Here is a 24729-nt window from a genome sequence, read left to right on the forward strand (position 1 = left end):
TTACTTTGTGGTTTTTTTCAACATATTTGCACAAGATTATTGGTTTATTTTATTCATTTGGATGATTCATTTCTATTACCCGAATCTTTGAATTGAGTCTTGTCTTTTACAATTTGTATCAGAACATAGGTTTTGTGCATCTATTTTGGAGACAATGAATGTTTATACATTTAGGATATAACCATTTGATGAACCATTTGATGGGAAGACAAATTTTGAATTATAGAAAATGAAGATAAAAGATTTATTAATTTAAAATGGTTGTTACAAAGCATTGTAAGGAAAAAAATAAAAAATCAGTGGAAATGAAAAATGATGATTAGGTAGAGATGGATCTTAAGGCCATGTCTACTATTCGATTAAACTTATCAATCCAAGCTCAAGCTTCAATGGAGCAACAATAGAGAAGAAAACAAGAGAAGAAAAAAAATCCCTTTCTTGCAAAACCACAAGAAGATATAGACAAAAAAAGAATCTCATTTTTGCTCAAAAGTCAAAACCCCTATTGGGACTCAATTTTAATTCTCTTTTTTTCACCCATTTGCCTCTCCCAAGGCCTTCTTAATGATACCAAACATCTAACCCATGTTTAACACTAAGTGAGACACACTAAGTTCAAATTTGAACTCAAAAGATAAAGTGATTTTCATCATAAACCCAACATCTTCTTTGCATGAAATGCAACAATCTTACTTCATGTGGGCTATAATGACCCCATGACTAATCCTTTGTAGTATAGGAATAATATAATTCTTACTTGATTTGATTTTATGATTTTTTTAGTCAAACAAAAAAATTAAAAACCCCATACTATTTGGTTATTCATCAAAAATAAAATATTCAATGAGTATTTTGTGTAATTTTGGCAAAAATTTCTAAAATCAAGTAAAAAACATTTGATGGAAGAATGCAGACAAATAAAAGGAAAAACATAAAGAACAAATATGTACCTGAATTTTGATCGAGAGAAAGAAAATTGATTGGGGTGACTCCCTTCTGCATATCCCAGCATTAAATCAAGGTGCTACATTGAATATGAAAATGATAAGTAATTGGCTCAAAACCTTAAATTTCAAGTTGAATGAAACAATGATAAATCCATTTTTTAGAAGATTTGAGATAGTTCAAAGAAACAAAATTGAAAAGGATCATCTAGAAGGTTGATGCCTTTACTTTTTCTTCTCTTTTTTTTTTTTTTTTATGGGAGTGGGGTGGGAGGCGGGGGGCAGTAAAACCATGTTGATACCTTTACTTGATCAAGTTGACACCTTCACTTGCATGGGATCGAAAGACTTCAATATATTGAAGAAATAATAATAGATTGACCTCCCTAGATATTAAAGGGTTTGGATTTTATCCTTGGAGGATATCTCGATGAGTGTCTAATGATGATGAAAGATTGTAATGTATAAGTATTCTAATCCATGGCATTCATTGAATCTGCTATAATTTTTGAATTAAAATATTTCATATGGTTAAATTTGATAACTCATTGATGAATCCGGATCTTCTCCCTCTAATCCAATGGCCTTCATTGAATCTACTATAATTTTTGAATTAAAATATTCCATATGGTTAAATTTGATCCGGACTCCTCATTGATACCCAGTGAAAAAGCCCCTCAAACAAAAGGAGCTATAAAGCTTGATTGATAAGAACCTATGTCGATGACTCTCCTTGTGAGTCGTAGAGTCGTGACATGTAGCTAGAGGTAGGTTTCATGTGAAACTGGTGTTTTTACTATGAGCTAGAACCGTGAAATCTGACTGGGTGGAGCTGAGCATTTCACACCATCCAAAAAAGAAAAAGGTAGATTGGAAATCAGAATAAAAGAGAACCCTCTTATTTGATGGTTGGATTGACTCCTCAACCACATAAGTCTCTCCTAGTGGCTTAAGAGTATGATCCACTTAGAAAGCAAAATTTTTATCAGCTCCATTCTAATGCTTAGTGCAATGCACTCATATGATCCATTATAACATACACATGATAGTAAAATTTGCCTCCTTCTATGTATGGTTACACACTCCGATGCCTCACATAGTTACATTAGACTTGAGGCCTAAAGTATCAGCACACATTGGATCCAATCATGAACCATGGTTGGCCCAAGTTATCTTTGAAGACTTTACTAAATGTATTTGGGCTAGATCCAATATTGACCATGATTATGCCCAGTTGTATTTGTCAGGCAAGGATATGCTAACCAATGATCGAAATGTCGCCTATACTTCGGGTGTCGGTGGCTGTCGACACCATCGACACCTCAAAATGTCGGCGACATTTCGATGACATCTATGGGGTCTGCCGGATATAGAAGGGAGCCGTGAGAGGATTATCGGAGGTTGCAGGGATAGTATTATGGTTCTGCAAACAAAGTCTACATAACCCACTCACTCATAGTGCTACGGTTCTGCAAGAGTGAAGAAAAGATAAGAGAAAAATGCAAAAGATGAGCAATGGCCAGCATCTCCCACTCCTTTGCTATCTCCCACAGTACCACTAAGAAGACGACGGCGGCCTGGAGGAAAAGATTCTAGGCTGCCGGAGCATCAGTTCGAGAGGTCAAACAAAGACATCTGCAAGAAAAAGAAAATGAAAAATGCAGAAAGCAAATCCATATCTGACTTCTGAGAGAGCGGAGAGCTTGGGGCAAGATTGCGAGAGAGGATTTGATTGCAGAGGCGATTCCGGAGCAGCTAACGCAAGCAGTAGGTGTCATCGCTGGTTGAAGCATAGCATCTACCGTTCTCTCCTTCCATCGCCTTCATAGATGATGAAGTCTGGAATCGACAAAGCTTGTATATCTCGATTTTTTGCGACATTTAGAAGTAATCGGCGATGTATCATGAAATTTCACCGATTTATCGTTGACTTTTGGCAAATTTTGTATCAACTCCTCATTTCGTATTGCTCTATTCCGACATACCGATTTTTCCCCGAAATGTCGCGACATTTCGACGACTTAATGTACCATGATGCTAACCAGTCATGTGACGACGTAATCCTTGGGCCATGACAAAGAACTCTTCCAGTAGAGTCAATGGATACAAAAGGGGGTGGGTGCTAGCCATCACCTGAATTTGTTTGAACCTTTTGTAAGAAAGTCAACTAGTCTATTCCTGCCCATGACACTATTCAACAAAGCAATTTATTTGTAGACGAATTTTTGGCAAAATGATAGTAGTCTTCTATTTAAAGAGAATAAGACCAAAGAAGTATTGAATTCAAACTTCTGATCCTCTACCTTCCTACCCCACCCCCCTTTTCTCATATTTTGGGCTATAAACCCAGGACTGATTTGATGATAAGAAAAAGTGATTCATTTAAATAAGATTACCAATTTTAGCTAGCTGCTCAAGCTTACCAGTGTAGGCCAGAGGTACCCTAGCACTTTGATATTTCACATATAAGCTTTGCTACTGTGGAAGTCAATGTAAATACTTAATGCATTTTGCAGTGGAAATTTAATACTGTTGCAGATCCATTACTAATCCAACCATCCAGCGAAAGTAATCCTCAATTTTTTTCTTCTTCAGGGTTGAATTCCCTCATCATTTCTTTTGATAATGAAACATCAAAGAATAAACACAAATACAAACTAATGAGCTCGTTTGTTGGACTTGGACCTACCAAATTGAGAAGTTTAAAATACTTTTCATGAATACTGGTCTGGTTTTGGACGAAAAAAAAAACCAAAAAGAATACTGGTCTGGTAGAATGGTCTCCGGTTGATTTCACTGCAGAAAAAGTCAGACACTACTTAGTTTTTTTTTTCTTTCTTTTGGGAGAAGTGAGAACACCCTTTAGCTTAGGCTTAGGATCTTAAGTTCTTAAATATCGTTTTTTGGGAAAGAATAAAACATTATTCTCTGTGTCTGGTGATCACCTACCTTTCTTCTGCTCACTGTTCTCTCTCTGTTCTTACCTTTCAATTCGAAAAAATAAAATAAAATCCGTTCTTACTTCTTACCAACGAAACAGATTCAGAACAAAAGAAAAAGTGAACTTCAAATCCAGATTTCAAAGACAACCAGCAGGAGTTGTTTCCCAACGACACCACAAGTCAAAGTCCAAAAGCATTCCTACCGTTGGCACTAGATAAAGCTTTACCACGATCGGCGCCCAGACTCCAGAAATTGAGAGAGAGAGAGAGAGCGTTGATGAAAAGCTGTGAAGGCAAATGAACTGAACCACATTACAAATATCACAAATAATTGCAGATTTTTGTAGAATCTCTCTTTACCAATTAGAATTCATTATCTCTCTCTCTCATCGCTTTCATTCTGCATTCCACACATCACACTCACTTACTCTGTTTCTGAGAGTTTGTACTCTCTGAACTTCCTGTACTTATCCAGCTTTTTTACTCTTCTTCTCTTTGACTTCTTCTTCTTTATGAAGTTCAGACTTCAGAGTCATGATGGTGTAGAACCCTAACCCTATCCAGCTTTCTTTATTTGTTCGTTGCGGTCCTGCTTTGGCTGGATCGTCTCCTATTCTCAAATCTGGAGGAGTTAAATGGGAAACTGTTGCAGATCTCCCGCTGCGGTAGCCAGGGAGGATGTGAAGTCGAATTTCTCAGGTCACGATCATGGTCGGAAGGAAAAACATGGAGCTGCCGGTGCCGGAGGTAAAGAGACCATTAGTGTCTTACCTGATACTGCCAAGGAAGCCATCGAAGACAAGTACGTTGTGGACAGAGAATTGGGTCGAGGTGAGTTCGGCGTGACTTACCTCTGCGTCGACCGCGACACGAGAGAGCTCTTGGCTTGTAAATCTATTTCGAAGAGGAAGCTTCGGACAGCGGTGGATGTCGAGGATGTGAGACGAGAGGTGGCGATTATGAAGCATTTGCCCCAGAATTCGAGTATCGTGAGCTTGAAGGAGGCACGTGAGGACGACAACGCTGTCCATTTGGTGATGGAGCTGTGTGAAGGTGGGGAATTATTTGATCGGATCGTGACTCGTGGTCACTATACGGAGCGAGCTGCTGCTACTGTCACTCGGACTATAGTAGAGGTTGTTCAGCTCTGTCACAAATATGGGGTGATCCACCGGGACTTGAAGCCTGAAAACTTCCTCTTCGCTACCGAGAAGGAGAATTCGCCATTGAAGGCCATCGATTTCGGCTTGTCCATCTTCTTCAAGCCAGGTAAGAGTTCCGACTAGCATGTATCCGCATTTTGTTAGAACTGTTTGATGTTTAATTGGCATACCAACGCAAACTTGGGGCATCGGATTCCCAACCTCTGGTCAATGAGTAGTCATTGGGATCTCCTAATGTAGTGACGATCAGAAAGGCTTCCTAGGAACTACAAGTGCTCTTATCTTTACTATATATATTTTCAGGCATTGCTTAGGAGACAAATGGTGATATCCAATCCAATTCCTAAAATGGACCAAAACAAATACAGTCAAACAAATTTGGAAGTATATAAAACGAGGGGAAATTCATATGAAAGAGCTAGGAAAGTGCAACGTCTGGAAGTTTATGATTCTTGCGTTCATCATCCCCATACTCTGTCAAGGCGTATGAGCATTAGGATTTTTATTTATTGAAAAACCGGTCAGAAGTTTTCTCCATATGCAGATAACATTATGCTGGAATGAAAGTTTTAAAATTGACATGAAATTGTGTCCTTATTTAGTTCATTATGTTGTTGTTTGAATATGGATATAAATTTTTATAATTTTTTCAGTAGGAAAGCCAAGTCATGAATGCAAAAGTCAACCTTGAAACAGAAAGACTTGCAGGAGATCTATTGCACCCAGGATCAACACAAGAAGGATGAAAAAAGTTGACGAATTGAACTTTTCTTTTCCCTCCTCTCCTTTTATTAATATGTGAAAGTAAAAGACGAAGGGGGTGGGGGTGGAATGTGGAAGAAAAGGGGAGAGGGATATTATCTCAACTTTGGGCCTCTCACCTAAAGCTATCTCTGCTGTTGAAATCTTCCTCAGACCAAAACACTTGCAAGCAAGCAATTGAAATTCCATTAATCAAGTCCTCCTACCCCCAACCCCCCCCCCCCCCTTTTCTCTTCTTTAGTAGAACTGATTGGCCTAAGCTTTACAAATAAAATAGTCTTAGAAATAGAAACCTAAGGAAACATAAACTACTAAATAAGAGGTAAGCCTGCTCTTAAATCTAAAATTAGAAACAAGTAACTTGCTAAAACTGAAAACAGAAACTAAACTAATACTAGTTTATAATATAATATTCCACCAACATCCAGTAGCTAATCCTCACCCTAGCTCTGTCCATATCAGTCATATCAGCCTCCGAGTGTTCACATGACTGTAAGCTTCTTTTTTATTTTAATTTCTGCTTTAGTCCCATCTCTTTTTCATGCTGGGGCCTTTACTAGATGCTCCATTGAACCAACACAAGGTTGCCACATCATCAGACCAGCTGCCTCTCATAGCAGTTGCTCCCACAACCTTTCTGGCTGATTTAGGGGCTTGTTCTTATGGACACATATGGGGTTGTGATCTACATCATTTGGTCTCTTGCATGTGGGGACTGTGCCTGCAAGCAGAGAGGCGTCCCACTGTCCTTATTTATGTATTTGTTTATTCAAAGTAAACTGTTCCGCCGGGGGGGGGGGAGCAACCTGTTTAGATTCATAGAATTTTTCCCAACAGAACCCTGCAACACAGACATGTATTGCATTTCTCAACCTGTTGTGACAGATGTTGCATTAGTTGAGGAATATATTTGGCACATGGTATGAATGAAATGATACATGGATATCCGCAATGTGAATTGTGCTATTGTATAGAGGGAGTATCGTTAAGTCAGGGCCTAACATAACACACTTGAATTGGACAAACAAGGTTTCGGGTTTTGTAAAACGAGGAAATTGAGGATTTAGAATTTCTAATGAGAACTAAAACTGAAGTATTGAATTGAGATCAAGGGGGCTGGGGGCTAGGTTCTGAGCCAAGTTTGAACAGAAATTGGTTGCTGGAATTGAAGGTTCTCAAATTAGGTTTTTGGGGAATTTTACGGGTTGCTAGAATTTAGGATTTCAAAGGGAGATCAGGGCTGTAATAGGATAAAGTCGATGGCCTGTAGAGGGAAGCTGGACCTAACATATGAATGATATCTGATGGTTACAGTGGCTGGAATTTAGAGTAGCAGGTTTTAGGGTTTTGGGTGGAATCTAGGGTTGACTGGATGCGTGGGCTCCTATGGCTGGTTTGGGAAGTAACAGGATTGAGTGTAGCATAATGGCTCCCCCCCCCCCCACACACACACACAAAAAAAAGACCCCCTCTGTCATGAACCCAGTTTGTAAGACTTCGTGGGGCCCATGCTACGAACAGCCAACCGGGGGCATGTGATAGTTCCTCTCAGTTCAACCTGTTAAAGAGCACTAAAAACAATGCTAAACCAAGCATATTCAAGGACAAAGGTAGATAACCTGTTTGACAGTTTGACTCATATACATATATGTATACGGTCCAAAGTCCTATTTTAGTTACGTTCGAGTTTTCACCCAGTACCTAGTTAAATACATACAACCTCAAAATAAATATATACATTCCTCAATTTAGTTTAGCAAAACATCAGTTGCAAAAAGAAATTCCCATCCTCTGCTCTAACTGTGTTCTTAGGTAGCAACACGCTTGCCCTTGTCATGTATCTGGGGACCTGTCAACATTTACAATAATGAACTTTGCGGGCCCAGTAAGTGATATAGTTAACCATGTTAGCAAACTAAATAAATCATCATGCATTCGTTTACCACACCAAAGTATCATGACATTATGCATTTTAGTTTTCATTTCATTTTCCTTTATTAACCCATACCTAAGCTCTACCTGTACAGGTGACACCCTTAGTCTAAACCACACAAGTGGCATCATTCTTAGTCTTGGTCTTAGAGGTTCTCATTAAGAGATTCTTTTTTTAGTCACTTGGCACAAGACTAGGTGTTCTCCACATGCGGCTATCATTGGTCTAGTCTCTCTTTTCACTTTTCAGTCTCGCTTCATGCCTTCCCCTTTGGGTACACTAGGTACCAAGACTTACGGATGCCGTTAACGTTTTATTTATTTCTTTATTCTTATTATTTCTTCCCTTTTCTTTTCTCCTTTTATGTTCAGTTTAAACCTTGCATTACAATACCTCTTCCATTTCAGTGTACCTCTTTCTTTTTAATTATCACTTAACCTTATGTGAACAAGGCTGGACACAATTCATACAATAATCAATACAATCCCATCCTTTAAATAAAGAAACATGCAAATTTTGAATTTAACAAGCATAACCATTGTTTCTTATTCCTAGTTTAATAGTTCAAGAATGTTACTAGCATTTTGATTCAAATATTTCAGTTAGGTACTTCAGCTATCATTCAATTCCATGCACTTCTATTCTATTTGGAAGGCAACATATTGCACATTTCCATAAATCACACAAGTGAAAGAAATAAGATATGTTTCATATTAACAAGTGGATATTACCCGTTTAATAAGTGAAACCATCCACTTACAACATACATGGGTTAGTCAATACCACTTACTTGTTCTTGTTCTGGGCACATCTCTTGATCCTGTGTCAATTAGAGCACGTTCTTTTCCTATTAGGTCAAAACATATATTTTATTTACAAAACTTATATTATTGCAGCTTGGGCTCTGGAAAGGCAAACAAAGCTTAACAATGTCTCTTAGACATTTTTACAAAAACCTAAGATGCAACCTTTTACATGCACTCCAAATGAAGGAGTAACATACACACAATATCAAGATTGTAATTATAAACCTTCCATCACATTAATACCCACATCAGACACCACAATCATGCAACATAAGTTGGGTTATAATACTCACTTGTATTCTGAATGATTCTCGACTATTTCAAAATATGCGGGAACAAAACAAGGCTTCCCCTCTCTTTGCTTTCTCTCTCCTCCTCTCTCTTTTGTTTTTTCGTACTCTCTGTCTCTTCTTCTCTATTACTTGTTTCCTCTTTCTCTTTTCTTTTTCTTGTCCTCTCCGCAATTTCTCTCTTCTCTCTCTGTTCTTTCTCCGTTCTCTCTTCTTTTCTCTTTTTTTCTCTCTCTTTTTAATTTCTCTCTTCTCTCTCTATTCTCTTTCTTCTGTTTCCATGCAAAAACTTCATCGTATTCTCTCTCTCTCCTCTCTTTTATTTCTCTTCTTTCTCTTCTCTTTCTTATCTTATCAATGATATATATATATATATATATATATATATATATATATATATTATATATTGAAAGGAATATCTTGGAACTCATATGGGATTTACTTGTCTATGTATCGTTCCGTTCGATCTTTTAGGTCCCTAATTCGCCTTGACAGTTATGTCATGATGCTTTTAAAGCCTATATGCAACAATAGACTTCGGTAACCATGCCCTATTTGTTTAGTTGAAGAATGAAAACTTCATTCTCAATTCTATGAGAATTTTTATGAAAGCGTTTCATTTGCTTCTCTTCCATGAAAGTTTCATTTTCCCAAAATGTATCCTAATTTTTGGTCTAATTCTTCTTTTGATGATCGATTCAACCTTTGATAAAATAAGATATACCTTGATTATATTTCTTCTCTTCAACAAGTTTAGTAATGAGCATAACAGCCCTATTGTTCCGATGGAGAGAAGAACCTATGATTAGGCTTTCAAGAAATTTCCAAACGAACAATTTCAACGAAATCTTTCAATTTCTTTTTTTAGTATGTTCAACTCTATGTATTCCTCTATCTGTAGAGTACATTGAATGAACAAAACTGGCAATAACAGAGTTTTTGATATTTGTATTAACAACTACTCTAGGAGGAATGTTTTGATGTGGTGCTAACGATTTAATAACTATCTTTGTAATTCCAGAATGTTTCAGTTTATCTCTAACCATGACAAACTATAATTATTGGTTCCCTGAGTTTTGCTACAATCAACATGCTTTATTTTTATTATCTATGTTTATGATGCATTTTGAAAGGTATATGCGTGAGACACAATCATCTAAGTTAATTAATCTATTTCACTTCCTGTTTTCTTGTTTTAAAAATAAATAGAATATGTATGTTAATTTAAATGACACTTCACGTTTATTCAATCCTTCACGTTAGAGGTGGGAGGGGGAAAGAGAATATGCACCACCTCCTCCTTCCACTTGTCAATATGTTATATATATTTGCATTTATACTATATTTATAATATCGAACGCACATATATACACATATATACATACATAAATGGTATTAAATAATCAGTGGGCCTGCCTTCTCGGCTTGTGGGCCACTCTGATTTTTTACGCAGGGCCCACTCAGGGATGCGAATATTAGTACCTTTGGGTTAAAAAATTTACGTTGATTCTTTTTTGTCATCGGTTTAGTCTAACTTCGCCATATAAAAGGCCAATGGACGGATATGTGTATCGACCTGGTTATGGATCGGGGATTCAAACATCACTAATTATATAAATAATCTAGGGGATCTGGAACATACTAGTACAACATTAAAATAATAGTATAATGAGATGCAAGGCATCATATCTACCCCACCTTAAAATAAATTGTCTTCGAAATTTGCTTACCTTATCAATAAAAAAGTTTACGATAATGACTTTGCATATCTGTCTCTGGCTCCCATGATGCCTCTTGACCCGAATGGTTACCCCATAACACCTTTATAAGTGATATGGGTTTGTTCCGTAGCTTCTTTTTTTGCCGATCAAGGACCTTAAATGGTTTTTTCTCATATGTCAAATATTGTTTCACTTGCAACAGTTCATAATGCAAAATATGGGATTGATTGGTGATATATTTCTTCAACGTTGATACATGGAATACATTACAATGTAGGACAGGGTGGCAAGGCAAGTTTATAGGCTACAACTCCAACTCGCTCCAAAACCTCAAATGGTCCTATAAATCACAGACTTAATTTCCCTCTCTTTCCAAATCTCATTACACCTTTATTGGTGCTACCTTCAAATAGAGTTTGTCACCTATTTCAAATTCCAATGGTTTCCTTCTATTATTAGCATAACTTTTTTGTCTGCTTTGCGCAGTTCTCATCCTCCCTTATATCAACATTATGTTCTCATATGTCTGTTGCACCAAATCTGGCCCGAGCAATTGCTTTTCACCAATTTTACTCCAACAAACTTGATGTGCCTGAATAGGAATAGGAATAGATTACTGTGGATTTCTTAACTGTTTTGCCTAAAACTTCCGAAGGATATGATGCCATTTGGGTGATTGTTGATTGGCTAACCAAATCAACACACTTCCTTCCTGTCTAAATTAACTATTCGATGGATAAATTGGTGAAAATTGTAAGGTAGAATGGAGTGACTGTATCCATAGTTTCAGATTGTGATCCAAGGTTTACTTCTAGGTTCTGGAAAAGTTTATAAAAAGCTTTGGGCACTCAATTGAACTCTAGTACAGCTTTCCATCCACAAACTGATGGGCAAACTGAGAGGACAATTTAGGTCTTGGAGGATATGCTAAGGGCTTGTGTAATTGATTTTAAAGGAAGTTGGAGGGATTATCTATGTTTGCTTGAATTTGCTTACAATAATAGCTACCGATCTACTATAGGAACGACTTCTTATGAGGCACTTTATAAAAGAAAATGTAGATCTCCCATTTGGTAGAGTGAAATTGGTGAAAAGCAATTGCTCGTGGCAGATTTGGTGCAACAAGTATATGGGAAGATAAAGTTGATACAAGAGAGATGAGAACTACACAGAGTAGACAAAAAAGTTATGCTAATTATAAAAGGAAACCATTGGAATTCTTTTTTGAAGAATAAATAAATTCATTACCAAAAAACCAAACGCTCAGACAACAAGCACAGAAAGAGAAAAACTCAAGTGCATACACCGAGCACAAACTCAAGCATTAGCACTGAGCTTAACAAAACAAAGCACAAGAGGAAATTTGCATAAAGGTAGAAAAAACAAAGACCCTATTTTTTAGGTGTTTTCTTTTTCTTTTTCTTCCCAGAGGATCTAAGCTTAACCAGGAAATCATCGCCGAATGGATTATGCCCCTTAATGGCGCGATTGCTTCTTCTACAGCCGACACGATATAGATCATTCCCTGGTGGGGAGACAGGAGAGCTAGAAACATTTTCAGCAACAGTCAAGCCAATGGGGGAAGGGTTATGAGGTGAACGGGGGGTTAAGATGATTAGGCCCATGGGCCCAACCGGAGGGATCTAAAAAGTTCCTAGGCTCAAGGGTGTTAAGATTGGCTTCCTTGGGAAGGGAGGGGGGGCCTAAGAGAGACTGGGGTAAGGGCGTGCAAGGAAGAGTTTGAAGAGGGAAAAGAGGAGAGAGAGTGAGTGGGTGGCTCAGTTGTATGGCAAAGAGTATGTTCACGCTTTGAACCTAGGTCACTGCAACATTCGGAGGATGTAGGGACAGAGGGCTCAGGAGGGTTGGAAGACATGGAGCTTGCATCAATGTCGTTGGGGAGCTGTTCGTTGGAAAGGCCGTGGAAGGAAGAGTTTGAAGAGGGAAGAGAGGAGAGAGAGTGAGTGGGTGGCTCGGTTGTATGGCAAAGAGTATGTTCAGGCTTTGAACCTAGGTCACTGCAACATTTGGAGGGTGTAGGGACAGAGGGCTCAAGAGAGTCAGAATGCATGGAGCTTGCATCGATGTCGTTGGGGAGCTGTTCCTTGGAAAGGCCGTCGGTGTTAGAGACTGCTAGGCGGGAGAAAGAGTTTTGAATGTCCTAGCCGTATATATATGTATATGAATCAAACTGTCAAATAGGTTATCTACCTTTGCCCTTGGATATGCTTAATTTGGCATTGTTTTAATGGCTCTTTAACAGGTTGATACTGAGAGGAACTATCACGTGACCCAGTTGGGTGTCCGTAATGTGGGCCCCACAAAGTCTTAAGAATTGGGGTTGAGACAGAGGTGGTGGATTGGTTGAATTTGTGAGGAAAACTGACAGTTAGTTGTGCTGGGAATTTGGGTGTGAATTTGTAAGGTTTGGGGAAAAGTTGGATTGAAGAATAATGTAAATTTCTAAGGTTTTAAATGTCTGATGTCGATGATAATCACCCGGGGGGGGGGGTTGGTCGAACTTCTGAGGAAAACTGACAGTTAGTTGTGCTGGGAAATTGGGTTTGAATTTGTAAGGTTTGGGGAAAAGTCAAATTGAAGAATAATGTGGATTTCTAAAGTTTTAATTGTCTGATGTGGATGATAAGTTGACTAAATGTTATTGTTAATGGAGAGGGAAATGTGGTCCAAATGAGGTGAGCTAATGGCTTGGTAGAAAATTCATAGAAGACACCTTATATATCTTAGAGTTGCAGTCTTCAGTGGCAGCAGCCTCTTTAGTGCCTGAGACTTGAAGCACAACCTTGTTGGAGAACATGTTCTTCAACCTAGTTAAAGTGAAAGCTTTGTAGAACCTCATGGGCTCTTGTCGTCAAGGAATAGATTGTTCCAACCAATCCTACCAGGTTAGACTTGGAACTGCATAAAAACTCTCTCACAGTAGACAAGAAGACAATAGCAGCTGCGGCCATAAAATTGCACAAGCAAGCTTAAGTTCAAAAGTTTGAACTGTCTCTTACTGCCAATTGTGGGTGTTTAATTAGGGAGGGCCTTAGACCAATTACAGAGTCCAAAATAAATTAGGGAGGCTAATTCAACTAAACACATAACACCATTCTCCATGTCATTACGTGGGAGAGTGTGAGGATCTTAATTACATTCTGAAACCCATAAGTCATGTGACTTAATTAAGTAGTCACATGAGTCACATGACAACTTAAATTAGATCAAACTGAACCAGATTGAGCCAAAACAAATCATGGTTTAATTGAGTTAACTAAGATGCTTAGGAAAAAAAGGGATCAAACTGAACCTTATTTTGTCAAAATGAACCATGGTTTAATTGAGTTATATATAAAATGCTCTAAGAAAAAACTCAATATGGAAAATTCTGTAGTCACTGTTGGTACCCCAACCTAGGTCTTTTAAGAGTGGCCTATTAAATATGGGATTGAGGTTCCAACCCTAGGCTTTTCATCGGGAAAAAAGCCCAATTATTGGCGGATCTACATCACACTCTACGTAAGATGGTAGTTTTTAAGGTGCGTAGGTTCAATCTAATGACCAGCCTGCTTATCAGCTTGAATGCATAAATCTGCAAGCAACTCACTTGCCCACCATGGTGCAATTTGGGCCAAGTCAGTTTGTGTTGGATTGGTCAAGAGACTTAGGTCAAGCTGCAAGGAATTCTCTATTGATTAAACTTTTGCTGTGCATGCTGTCCCCGCTGATATTTATGTAATGCTTATACTGTTGGTCACTGCAGGTGAAAGATTCTCTGAAATTGTTGGAAGTCCATACTACATGGCTCCAGAAGTTCTCAAGCGGAACTATGGACCTGAAATAGATATATGGAGTGCAGGAGTGATTCTCTACATCCTATTGTGTGGGGTTCCTCCGTTTTGGGCTGGTAAGGTTCTTTCCGAGTAGAAGCCTTTAAAATTAACTTACTTCGCAACATGGTAAATTGATAATTCCTATTTTTTGAACCAGGAATTGTAGTCAGTGGTACTAGCTTTGAGTTTGAGATTTAGTATGCCATCTGATTAAGCAAAGTGCTTGTTCTTATAATTATTTTTATGATTTTAATATTCAGAGTCAGAGCAAGGGGTGGCACAGGCCATTATCCGTGGGCTAATAGATTTTAAACGGGATCCATGGCCAAGTATTTCAGAGACTGCAAAGAGTCTAGTTCGACAGATGTTGGAGCCTGATCCAAAGCTTCGGTTAACTGCAAAGCAAGTGCTTGGTATTGTATGCCCTGCTGTGCTAGTTAGTTTGCTAAATAGAAGGACTCAACTTTTATTAATAGTTAAGACATTTTCAGACACCTGCAACATATACCATCTAGGTAGTTTGGCTAGCTGTTTTGTATAAGTCCCATATGTGTCTTTTGGTAACTCTTAACAGAGATGTGCTTCAATTTATTTATCTCATGTTCATCTGAACATGGTTCAATAGGTTGTCTGGTGTAATTTTATTGAGTTGAGAAGGTAGCTGCGCTGCTACCTACCGTCATTTCAGATCTTGCACCAAATTATGTGTATGCTGTTTATGCATGGTTACTTGTTTATTGCCATCTGAAACTTCCACCATCCTACTCTTCATTTTTTTTTTTTGTGTGTGTGTGTGGGGGTTGCCTATCTGCAACAAAACTTTGTTGTTCCCTTCTTCAAGACTGACCATAGAGGAAACGTTCATAACCAAAATTTATGGCAGCTCTTGGTAATTGTATATTATGTGGAATTTCCCTTTGGAAATTTGGCTATTAGCTCATAAAACTGAATCATCTTGTAGGATGCCTTGATCTTTATTACAATGTCAACATATGATATGAAAAATTCTGGATAGCTGTAGCTGAACATAGATAGCCATTTGCTGGACAATGTTGTTGAAACCGCATCTACTTTCTGTAAAATAGAAAAACAAAAAGAAAGACATGGGGCTGGGGCGGACAGTAGTAATCGACCAATACCAATGTTAACATAAAATTCTTGTTTTTTTGGGTGAAAAATTAATATAAAATTCAGTAACCCAGTACAGTGTATCTTCAATGATGTCTTATTTGCTGATTGCAGAGCATCCTTGGCTCCAAAATGCAAAAAAAGCTTCAAATGTTCCCCTTGGAGATGTTGTCAAGTCAAGGCTTAAACAGTTTTCTGTTATGAACAGATTCAAGAGGAAAGCCTTGAGGGTTCGTTCACAGTTCAATGGTCCTTTTTTTTTGTTAGTTGATTTGTACCAAGATTTATCTAATACTGAGGAGGGCTGTCAAATAGGTCATTGCAGATCATTTATCCATTGACGAAGTTGAAGATATCAAAGAATTGTTTGTGAAAATAGACACAGATAATGATGGTATTGTCTCAATTGAGGAACTCAAAGCTGGACTTCAAAAGTTTGGGTCTCAGCTTGCAGAATCTGAGGTGCAGATGCTGATTGAAGCTGTGAGTGGACACTAACCTGCATGCCTGATGCTAAGCCAGAAACCTGTTGTCTTTTTCTTTACTGTTTACCACTCACTATTTTGGATGTGTGAATCAGCTTTGAGCAGGCTTCTTTCATTCGACTGTTTTTTTGTTTTCTCTGGTAATTTTCTTTGAGTTTTTGTTGTTATGAGGTTGGTTGTATATATACAGATTAAAGAGTCAAGTGCATAAATGTTGTAGTTCATTTACAAAGACAGATTTGCACTTGACCCTTAATCTTCCAGATGGCAGTGTGCTTGGCACTCAGGTTTGATGCAAAGGTAGACTCCACTGTTCTATAACTAGATGTAAAATTTTATCCAACTTATTTTTTCTTCATATGGAGAAAAATTGGGAAAAATGGTTAAAGTTCAACTAGGATTTAAGATGATTGACTTAAAAAGTGAAAAAATAGTTAAGAGTTCAGCTAGGAGCTAAGATGTTGACTAATTGGAAGTACATGTGGAAATCCAATGCATAGAGGACCATTTGTGTAAGTTGGACTTTCAAATTTGATGCATTGCACCCTGGGACTCTCTTTATCTCTCTAACTGTTGGAATTTCCTTCTCATTCCCGCATAGCTCAAAACCTGTGGCACGTTTTGCCAGGCCCTGTATGACGTTGATTTTCTCTCTCTGCTTTGTTACCTTCACTCTCTTTTGGAATTATGGGTTTATGGAAGCCTTAGAAATTAGTTTAGAAACTCAGTTGAAAACCAGAAAGTGGAGCAGAAGAGACCAGATTTAGAAAAACTGAATTAACAAGTGATAACTCAGACGAAGAAATTTGGTGCAACCAAGGGGCTCAACTGGGCGAAATCAACAAGTTCAGTTATCAAAGAAATTTGGTGCAACCAAGATGAAGCCTTGGAATGTTTATCCAAGTGTCATAAAGCGGCATGGCCTATGCTGTTGATACCAGCTATTATTAACACTCTAAAAACGCTCCCGGAGCATCTTTTTGTAATGTTAAATCCCAACACTCCTACATAACTTTAATTTTTTAGCTTGGAATGCTGTAACGAATACTTGCTGCAGTAGTACTACTTTAGATCCCAAAACTGCAACTATAACTAGCAGTGATGGTGATATGTGGTGCAAAGCTTATGTAACAGACACTACGTCCTTTGAGTAATATATTTGTTTTCTTTACTATCAAAAGAAGAAAAAAAAGAAGTGATAACTCAGATGAGAATTGAAGTCTGGTTGGATGCCAATTCAATGGTCTAGGATAACTCCTCAAATTATGATTGAAATTAGATGGTCAGACCTGGAGTTATGAATTAATATTGTTGGCAGTGCGGACTAGAAGAATCCCACTTGAAGTAGGTCTCTTTAAGAAGTCAATTACAAAATTAAATTTTAAATTGTGGGTTTGTTGAGAAGACTATCCAGTTACCAAATATGACATCAGATTTAAAAACTGAGATGTAAACCATGAGAGGATAATTTTCCTGTGACTAGAACATGAGAATTACTTACCAGAAAACCAAAAAAATACTAACCTGAATCAATGATAAACTAAGAATTTGTTTTGCTTTATGAAATCTTTGACTTGTATGGTGTTTTCTGTTATTAGGATCCTCATCTACACCTATTTGATCGTTCGGTTATAGAAATACTGTGCAACGGGGAACATAAGATGGTGACAGGTTTGTTATCTTCTAATGACTAATGAGGCATTTTTTGCTGGAAACAGATAGACACTAATGGGAAAGGAAAACTTGATTATGGAGAATTTGTTGCTGTATCCCTCCATTTACAAAGAATGGCCCACGATGAGCATCTTCACAAGGCCTTCTCCTATTTTGATAAGGATGGGAATGGTTATATTGATCCAGAGGAGCTCCAGGATGCATTGATGGAGGATGGAGCCATCACCAGTGCAGATGTTGCAAATGACATCTTCCAAGAAGTTGATACTGACAAGGTTGGAACTTCAGGAAGTTCTTTGAGATCCAAAGATGGATTATGCCTTTCCCGACCTCACTCCAATGTTTATGAAATGCAGGATGGGAAAATCAGCTATGATGAATTTGCTGCAATGATGAAAACTGGAACAGACTGGAGGAAGGCTTCTCGGCACTACTCAAGAGGAAGGTTTAATAGCCTCAGTGTAAAGCTGATGCAGGATGGTTCTTTAAATTCAGGCTGTGAGTAGGATTCGGCTGAGGCGGATCTCTCTGGAGAAAACAAGCAACAGTCCTTGAGACAGTTTCCAGATATATACTGAGACTATTTTTCCTCAACACCTCTTGATTTTTGCAGGGGATGGTTAATCAAACTGGCCTTTGTTGATTGGTGGCTTACAGTGTTCATAGAGGGGTGAGTCAATGGTTGTCATCTTTCTCCCACTGCTAAATGGGTAGGAACAGTGTCTTGTGTCACATAATGTATGTTGTATGATTCCATCCTTTCTTACCATGTCTACCTCCTAGGGGTATTCCATGTGCAGAACTCATATTCATTGGATTTGTGCCGGCGTCATATTTCCTTTCAAAAGAAAATTATCTTTTAGGTTTGTCATTTCATTGCCTGTTGAGGTGTGGTCCGGGTTGTGAAGTGCTATAGTTCATATTATTGCTGTTGTTAGCTGATACTAACTGTAATAGCTACTGTTTTGTAATTGTGTAATTTATGCTCCTTGACACTGTTACTCCATGTTTTAGTTTTGGTCTGTATATTCTACTGTTGAAGTACTCTGGCATTGTTCAGATTGATGTGATACTTAGCTATGGAATGTCATATTCGGGCATTTGTGGTTGCTGCAACAGGTGTATCCAATTACTTGTGGTAGATCATCCTATGGGTCCCCATGAGGTATGTAAAATCGAAAATGTTATCCTCTACATCATTAGCTTTGTTTTTGTTGTGCTGATACATTAAATTTTTTCAGACATCATTAGTTATCCCATTTTAAGGATCTTACTGTTCTCAATCGAGTTTTAGGTGAATAGCTTTATACACTTATTCCAGCTAGGAGAAAGTTCACCCTACCATGGGCTAAGGAATGTTACACACTTACACCCATTTAGAGTCACAGTTCCTTGGAACTTAGCCAAAATTACCTTCTTTTTCTTTGGTCCAAAAAAATTACCTTCCTTTGATGCTTATCTACTATTTTGTATAATGACTCAAGGTCAAGTAATTGTTCTTTCCCATGGATGCCCCTTACTTTGTGCAGGTAAGAAGTCTGTTCTGCACTTTAGATGTATTGCTGGATCTGGTTTTAAGTGGGACGGAAGGAAAGGAAATGAAATTAAATCAAAACCAACTGGTTATTCTGTAGTTCTAGATGATCATCGTAATTGTATAATTTTAGGTAGGAAAAGAACTCCTATTTCCTTTCCCTTCTGAGTAGGGGGCTAGTACCTTGGATTTTATTGGGCAATCTTCTTGGCCCTTTCTGCTGCAAGGCAAATAAGACTGTTTAATCGTGAATGTGTATTTCAATGGTCCAAAGTCTTTCGGCTCTCTGGACCTTTCCCAGTCATGGATGGCATTACTTTCTATCCATATATATATATATATATATATATATATATATATATATATATATATATATATATATATATATATATATATATATATATATATATATATATATATATATATATATATCATAAATGGATGCGGCTATGGTTTGGGCCCCCACTAGTAACTTTAGAGACACTAGCACATTTTGAGACCCTCCACCATTGAATTGGGATGGCTAAAATGAGCATAGCCATAATGCCCAAACTCAGGTTTAACCTCCTGGTTGCAGTCCTCAACCGTAGACTTGTATAGGTCCTGCTTAGTTATCAAGGTTTTGCTGTCAAAGAAAAAGCGAGGTCTTGCTCGAGATTTGATACTCTTTTTGGGGCCAACTAGAGTGAATTAGAGGGCCCATCTTAGGGGGTATTTAAGGATAGATTGAGCTCAAAGTTGGTATTTGGCATATTTTAGACATTCTAAACACATTGGTCGCTTTAGATTTGTGAGAAAACAACCCTCAATATGGGTTCTAACTCGACCATAAGTTTGAAATTGAAATGTCGTAGGAATGAACATTAAATACTATAAAACACAAAATGTAGAATCATTGGGACATATACATGAAAAAGATGTTATGTTATGACCTGCATTCTTATACCTGATTTGTAAGTGGACTTGCACCTACATATTTTGGTGGGCGACTCGAATGACCTATTTTCGGAGATCTGTGGTGGAAGCAGAGTGCTTGCGTCGATAGGCCCAAGCCTAGAGCCTGCCACTGATCTTGGTCTATGGGGGGGGGGGTGCAAGGGCAGAGCCTTAGTGGTGTGGTAATACCCAACTTGATGAGGCGACCCATTTACTCAATTGGAGTCTATACATATGTATCTTATGTTTGTCTGCCACATTATTGAGAGATTTGAAAATTTTTATTAGGATTTTGGGAGAGAGTTCTTGTAACGCCGCTATTGGCGATTGATTATAAGATCTCCTTCTATTCTTCTTGAGGCCTTACATCACTTTGGGCTTTGGGATTTGGGATTTCTTTTGTAGTTTGGGTTTGGGCCCATAAATAGCTGTTATGGCATAGGGAAGTTGTTAGCAAGAGGCAGCAACAATCCGGCAAAAGTTGAACTTAGGAAGCTATCGGTGAGATGGGAGGGGAGCCCAGTTGAGATCTTGCTCAAGTTGGGGGACTTAAAAGGGTGGTCGGACCAAGGTCTCAAGGCAAACCGGTCAAGTCAAACCGAGATCTCAATCGAGACTGGGTATTTTATGAGACTTGACCAGAGACTCGTCTCGAGCCTTCCAAAAGGCGAGATCTCATACCTTGGTACTTATGACACCTGATATTCAGAGGAATCTGGGCTGGTTTAATGTTCTGTTGGCCCTTACAGGGATGGGCAGGGCCTAAGGTTGAGGCCTCAAGCCCTGATATATACCAGTCTGGTGATGGGTTGGTTTAATCTAAGTTCCATAATATTATTTATACAACTTCTGTAATCAATACTGGTCTTAACATAGGTGGGAAGTGATGAGTTGTTGTAGTTCCATTATTCATGGGCGATGATACTCAAAGGTGAATTACGGCCCAGGGCTGGGTAGGCTTGGGAATACCCCATTGGGGTCAGTCTTGATTGAGGGTATGGTTGGCCTTGACAGGTTGGGCTTGGCTTGGCTTGGCTTGGCTCCAGATTAAGGCATCTAGGGTTGCGCGGCTAGGGTATGTGCATGGTATGCCTAGGCAGTTGACAGGTATTTTCACATTGTGTCTGCATTTTTGTTTGGCAAGGCTACATGTTGCCTTGGTAATGAATGAGACAACCAGTTACTACCAAAAATAGAAAAAAATTAGAGTCAAAGACAATAGTAGAAAGTGCAGAATCAACATATATAACCATATTTTTCCTCTGGAGATGGCTTGTAAATTCAAGGCAAAACAGAGATCTGTAAGGCTTGGCGTCTTGCTTTCTATGGGACCCTCAACATTATTGTTGAGCTTCTACGTGTTAACTGCGATTAGTTTTGTGTTTTATTTCTAGAGATCAAACTATAATTTTATGTAAAACAAACCTTCTTGGACAGCCCATGGTTTTAATCAGTTTTATCTCTTGTATTACGATCACTGGCAACAGTTGATCAAGTCAGAATTTTGGAAGGGGATTGATAGAGAAGCACTTCCAGTATTTTTTTTATATGCAAATTTGCTCCATTGCCAATGTGAAGTTGATTAGTACCATGGCAAGTCATTTCTATATCCATGTGTTATATTAATGTTATTTGAACTTAAATTTGAATTCAGATTCAGATGGTTATCCTTTACGCCAACCAATACCATTCACAATAAAAGTTAAAATATGAATTTTGGCAGACAATTGTGTCGATTTCATTGTCAGTAGCTATGCATTATTGCAGGACTCAAAGCCGATCTTATCTTAAGTCAGTGAAGTTGAGTTCTGCTCAGCCATTAGTGCATTGATTGCAGTAGAAATGGCAAAACCACTAACCACTTGGCTTAGAAAACTTGGTACATGTAACATCAGGAATCAACCAGAACATTTCCAAACGCTACCTGTCAAAAGCCACCACAGTTCCAATTCGATTATTTCTCCCCTCAAACTAGTTTTCAAAACAAAGTTGCAGTTAATAATAATAATCTGGAATTGGGTTGGAGATCAAACATTTAAGCCTTGCACTCATCTGATATTCCATATGATAGATACTTGTGTTATCTAGCTATCATCTTTTCTTTTTGTTAACCAATACTTCTCATGGGATTGTTAAATCAATCAATTAAGACAGTTGAAAGATACTTTTGCCTATCCATTTATTGGAAGCTTTTTTCCATCCCACCATCTCTTGTCGTGGAAAATCTGGAAGAACAATAACCAATGGGCACTCATATGTTCAGTGATTCACTGAGGAAAATTTCAGTTTCAATAAAGAAAAATGCATCCACGTGATGAAAATGTTTGATGATAAACCCTAGTGGGAACTGTGAAGGCTAGTGCGGGACTTCTGATCATATATATGATTTGATTATTTGATTCGAATCTTCCCACACTAACTACACCCTTTATATTCTGAATTCAAAGAGATGAATGATTAATGCCATTTTTTTTTAACAGAAACGTGCATTACATAAACTCATTCAAAGAGAATAGTCTAAAAGGAAGCAAAGTTCTGCTGTACAATGATCCAAGTTCTAAAAAGATTTAACCTGAGAGCACCTATAGAATAGCTATAGCTAGGTAAATCTACAAGATTTTTTAAGGATCTATTTACAAATTTAAAACTAATATGTAGCATCAAAATTTGGACAAGAGTCAAAGAATTTCTGAAGGAAGCTAGTTTCTGCATTATGTTTGTTTGGGAGGTCAATTCAATGCCAACTTTAGTTGTTCATCACTACAATACCTTATGCATCTTTCAAGTTGTTCATGATCACCACATCTTCTTATTCAAATTCGATTCTTCATTAAGATTTATATAGTTTATGTCAGTTCTTGTGAATTTGGATAAAGTTTGTTAGCAGCGCATTCAAGTTTTCTGATTCATGCCTCAATGGATAGCTTTTGGTGAGTTGATATTCTTGGCTGCTTTGCCCTCACTTTCAGGTCTAGTCAATCTTTCTTTTTCTTTTTTTTTCTTCCTTTCACAACGTGTTATAACCTTATTGCACGCTGTCATTTCAATTTGAGGAACATTTCAGAAGTTGCAGTGGATTGCATTAAACTTTCTTGTGGAAGAGTTAATGTGGAATTAAGGTACCCTCCAAATTCAATCTTAAAAGGAAAAAGGATATAGCATGGAATTATTCCATTCATTTCATATCTGTGTATGTTGTGTGAGAATATCTTTACTTAATTAGTGTTTGGCTTTAGTGCTGTGCAAGCGTTTGGCTTCAGTGCTACATTATAATTATGCAGTATTGAACTGCCTACGGTTCAGATGTAACATGATAACACCACCACGGTTGATTGACATTCAATCTCGACCACCAAAATTGATTTGGACCATAGGCAGCTCAATGCTACGCATTGATTGCGTAACAATGAAGCTCAACCCACTTTTGAGCGTCAAAGTGCAAGGAAACCATTGACTTCTTCCTCTTTTTTTCTCCTTAAATATTCAGATTCAGATATTTATGTTGTGGGTATATCCATGCAACATTCCATAGAATTCAATGAATTTGTTGATATTTTGATTTGATATACATAATACATGTGAAAAACATGAGTTGGGAACAGAAGACTTCAAAGGTTGGCAGCTTGCGTGTACAATTTTAGCTGCTTATAACATATTTTATTCTTAATTAATCACTCACTGGTGCAAAGTCACACGGCTAGTTATGCATTTTCATCACGTCCATTTCGTTAATGAAATGTATTCTAGCTAATCCCAAAATAATTCTTTCTTAATCACAAATCAATTTCGTTTGAGTGAGGGAAAATGAAAAATGAAACCAAATAACGCTACCTACTTTTAAACTGACAAAGAGTGAATACGTTTGTGTAAAAAAAATTCAGTATTATACGTTGAACAAGAAAGCTATCCCAAGCAACCAAGCACCCAAGCAACCAAGCAAAACGTGGTTGTTGTAAGTGTGAAATGGTCAAAAATATAAATGATCAATAAAACTGCATGCATGCATGCCTCATGTGGCATTCCTGAAGGACAAAATTGGAAAATAAAAAAATAATGAGTTGACTTCAGTCAATTTTGACGCACGCTAGTAAAATAGTCAAACCCGACGATGCTTTGTAGTGTTAGTGTAGAAAATGCAGATTCTTTCCACTCAACCTGTCCGTACTCCTCCTATTCTCCCCCACTCAAGGTATCCAAATCCTCGATCTCTCCCTTGCGATTATAGTGATTATAGTGATTACATCATTAATTAATTCACTAAGTACAACATCACTATATTAATCTCGCCATCTTTTTTGGGGCTAGTTTTCATCCTAGTGAAAGTATCCACCTTCCAAAAGCTAGCTAGCTATTCTAAATTGCTACAACTCTTCTTATAAGTCTATTTATGCAATCATATCAGCAAACACTAAAAGTTTATGTGATCTACATCAAGTTCATGCCTAGAAATAAATAAATAAAAAACACGTGTTTTTTTCTTTAGTAATAAAGTTAAGGAAATAACAAAGCATATGTTTCAAAGATTTGGCCTACCCATTACAACTGTTGACTTTAGAAAATCATTGATGAGTCCGA

The 24729-nt window shown here is 37.8% G+C and overlaps 1 protein-coding gene across 1 annotated transcript; it reads left to right on the top strand.

The window, feature by feature from the left end:
• The first annotated feature begins 3818 nt into the window (after positions 1-3818).
• On the top strand, positions 3819-19494 carry LOC149028189 (calcium-dependent protein kinase 13-like). Its single transcript, XM_089169074.1, has 7 exons — positions 3819-5155; positions 14328-14471; positions 14658-14810; positions 15640-15755; positions 15841-16008; positions 17729-17959; positions 18041-19494. The coding sequence occupies exons 1-7, from the start codon at positions 4522-4524 to the stop codon at positions 18188-18190; spliced, it is 1596 nt and encodes a 531-aa protein (XP_089025200.1). The 5' UTR covers positions 3819-4521; the 3' UTR covers positions 18191-19494.
• The last annotated feature ends 5235 nt before the right edge of the window (positions 19495-24729 follow it).

Source organism: Hakea prostrata, chromosome 1 (assembly GCF_041222555.1).
Source record: "Hakea prostrata isolate BN-2017 chromosome 1, UWA_Hpros_2, whole genome shotgun sequence".
NCBI classification, from domain to species: domain Eukaryota; kingdom Viridiplantae; phylum Streptophyta; class Magnoliopsida; order Proteales; family Proteaceae; genus Hakea; species Hakea prostrata.

Coding starts and splice junctions, on each gene's coding strand:
- LOC149028189 (XM_089169074.1), top strand. CDS start 4,522: ATGGGAAACTGTTGCAGATCTCCCGCTGCGGTAGCCAGGGAGGATGTG. Junction 15,756..15,840: donor TCAAGAGGAAAGCCTTGAGG/GTTCGTTCACAG, acceptor GCTGTCAAATAG/GTCATTGCAGATCATTTATC. Junction 16,009..17,728: donor TGCAGATGCTGATTGAAGCT/GTGAGTGGACAC, acceptor TGCTGGAAACAG/ATAGACACTAATGGGAAAGG.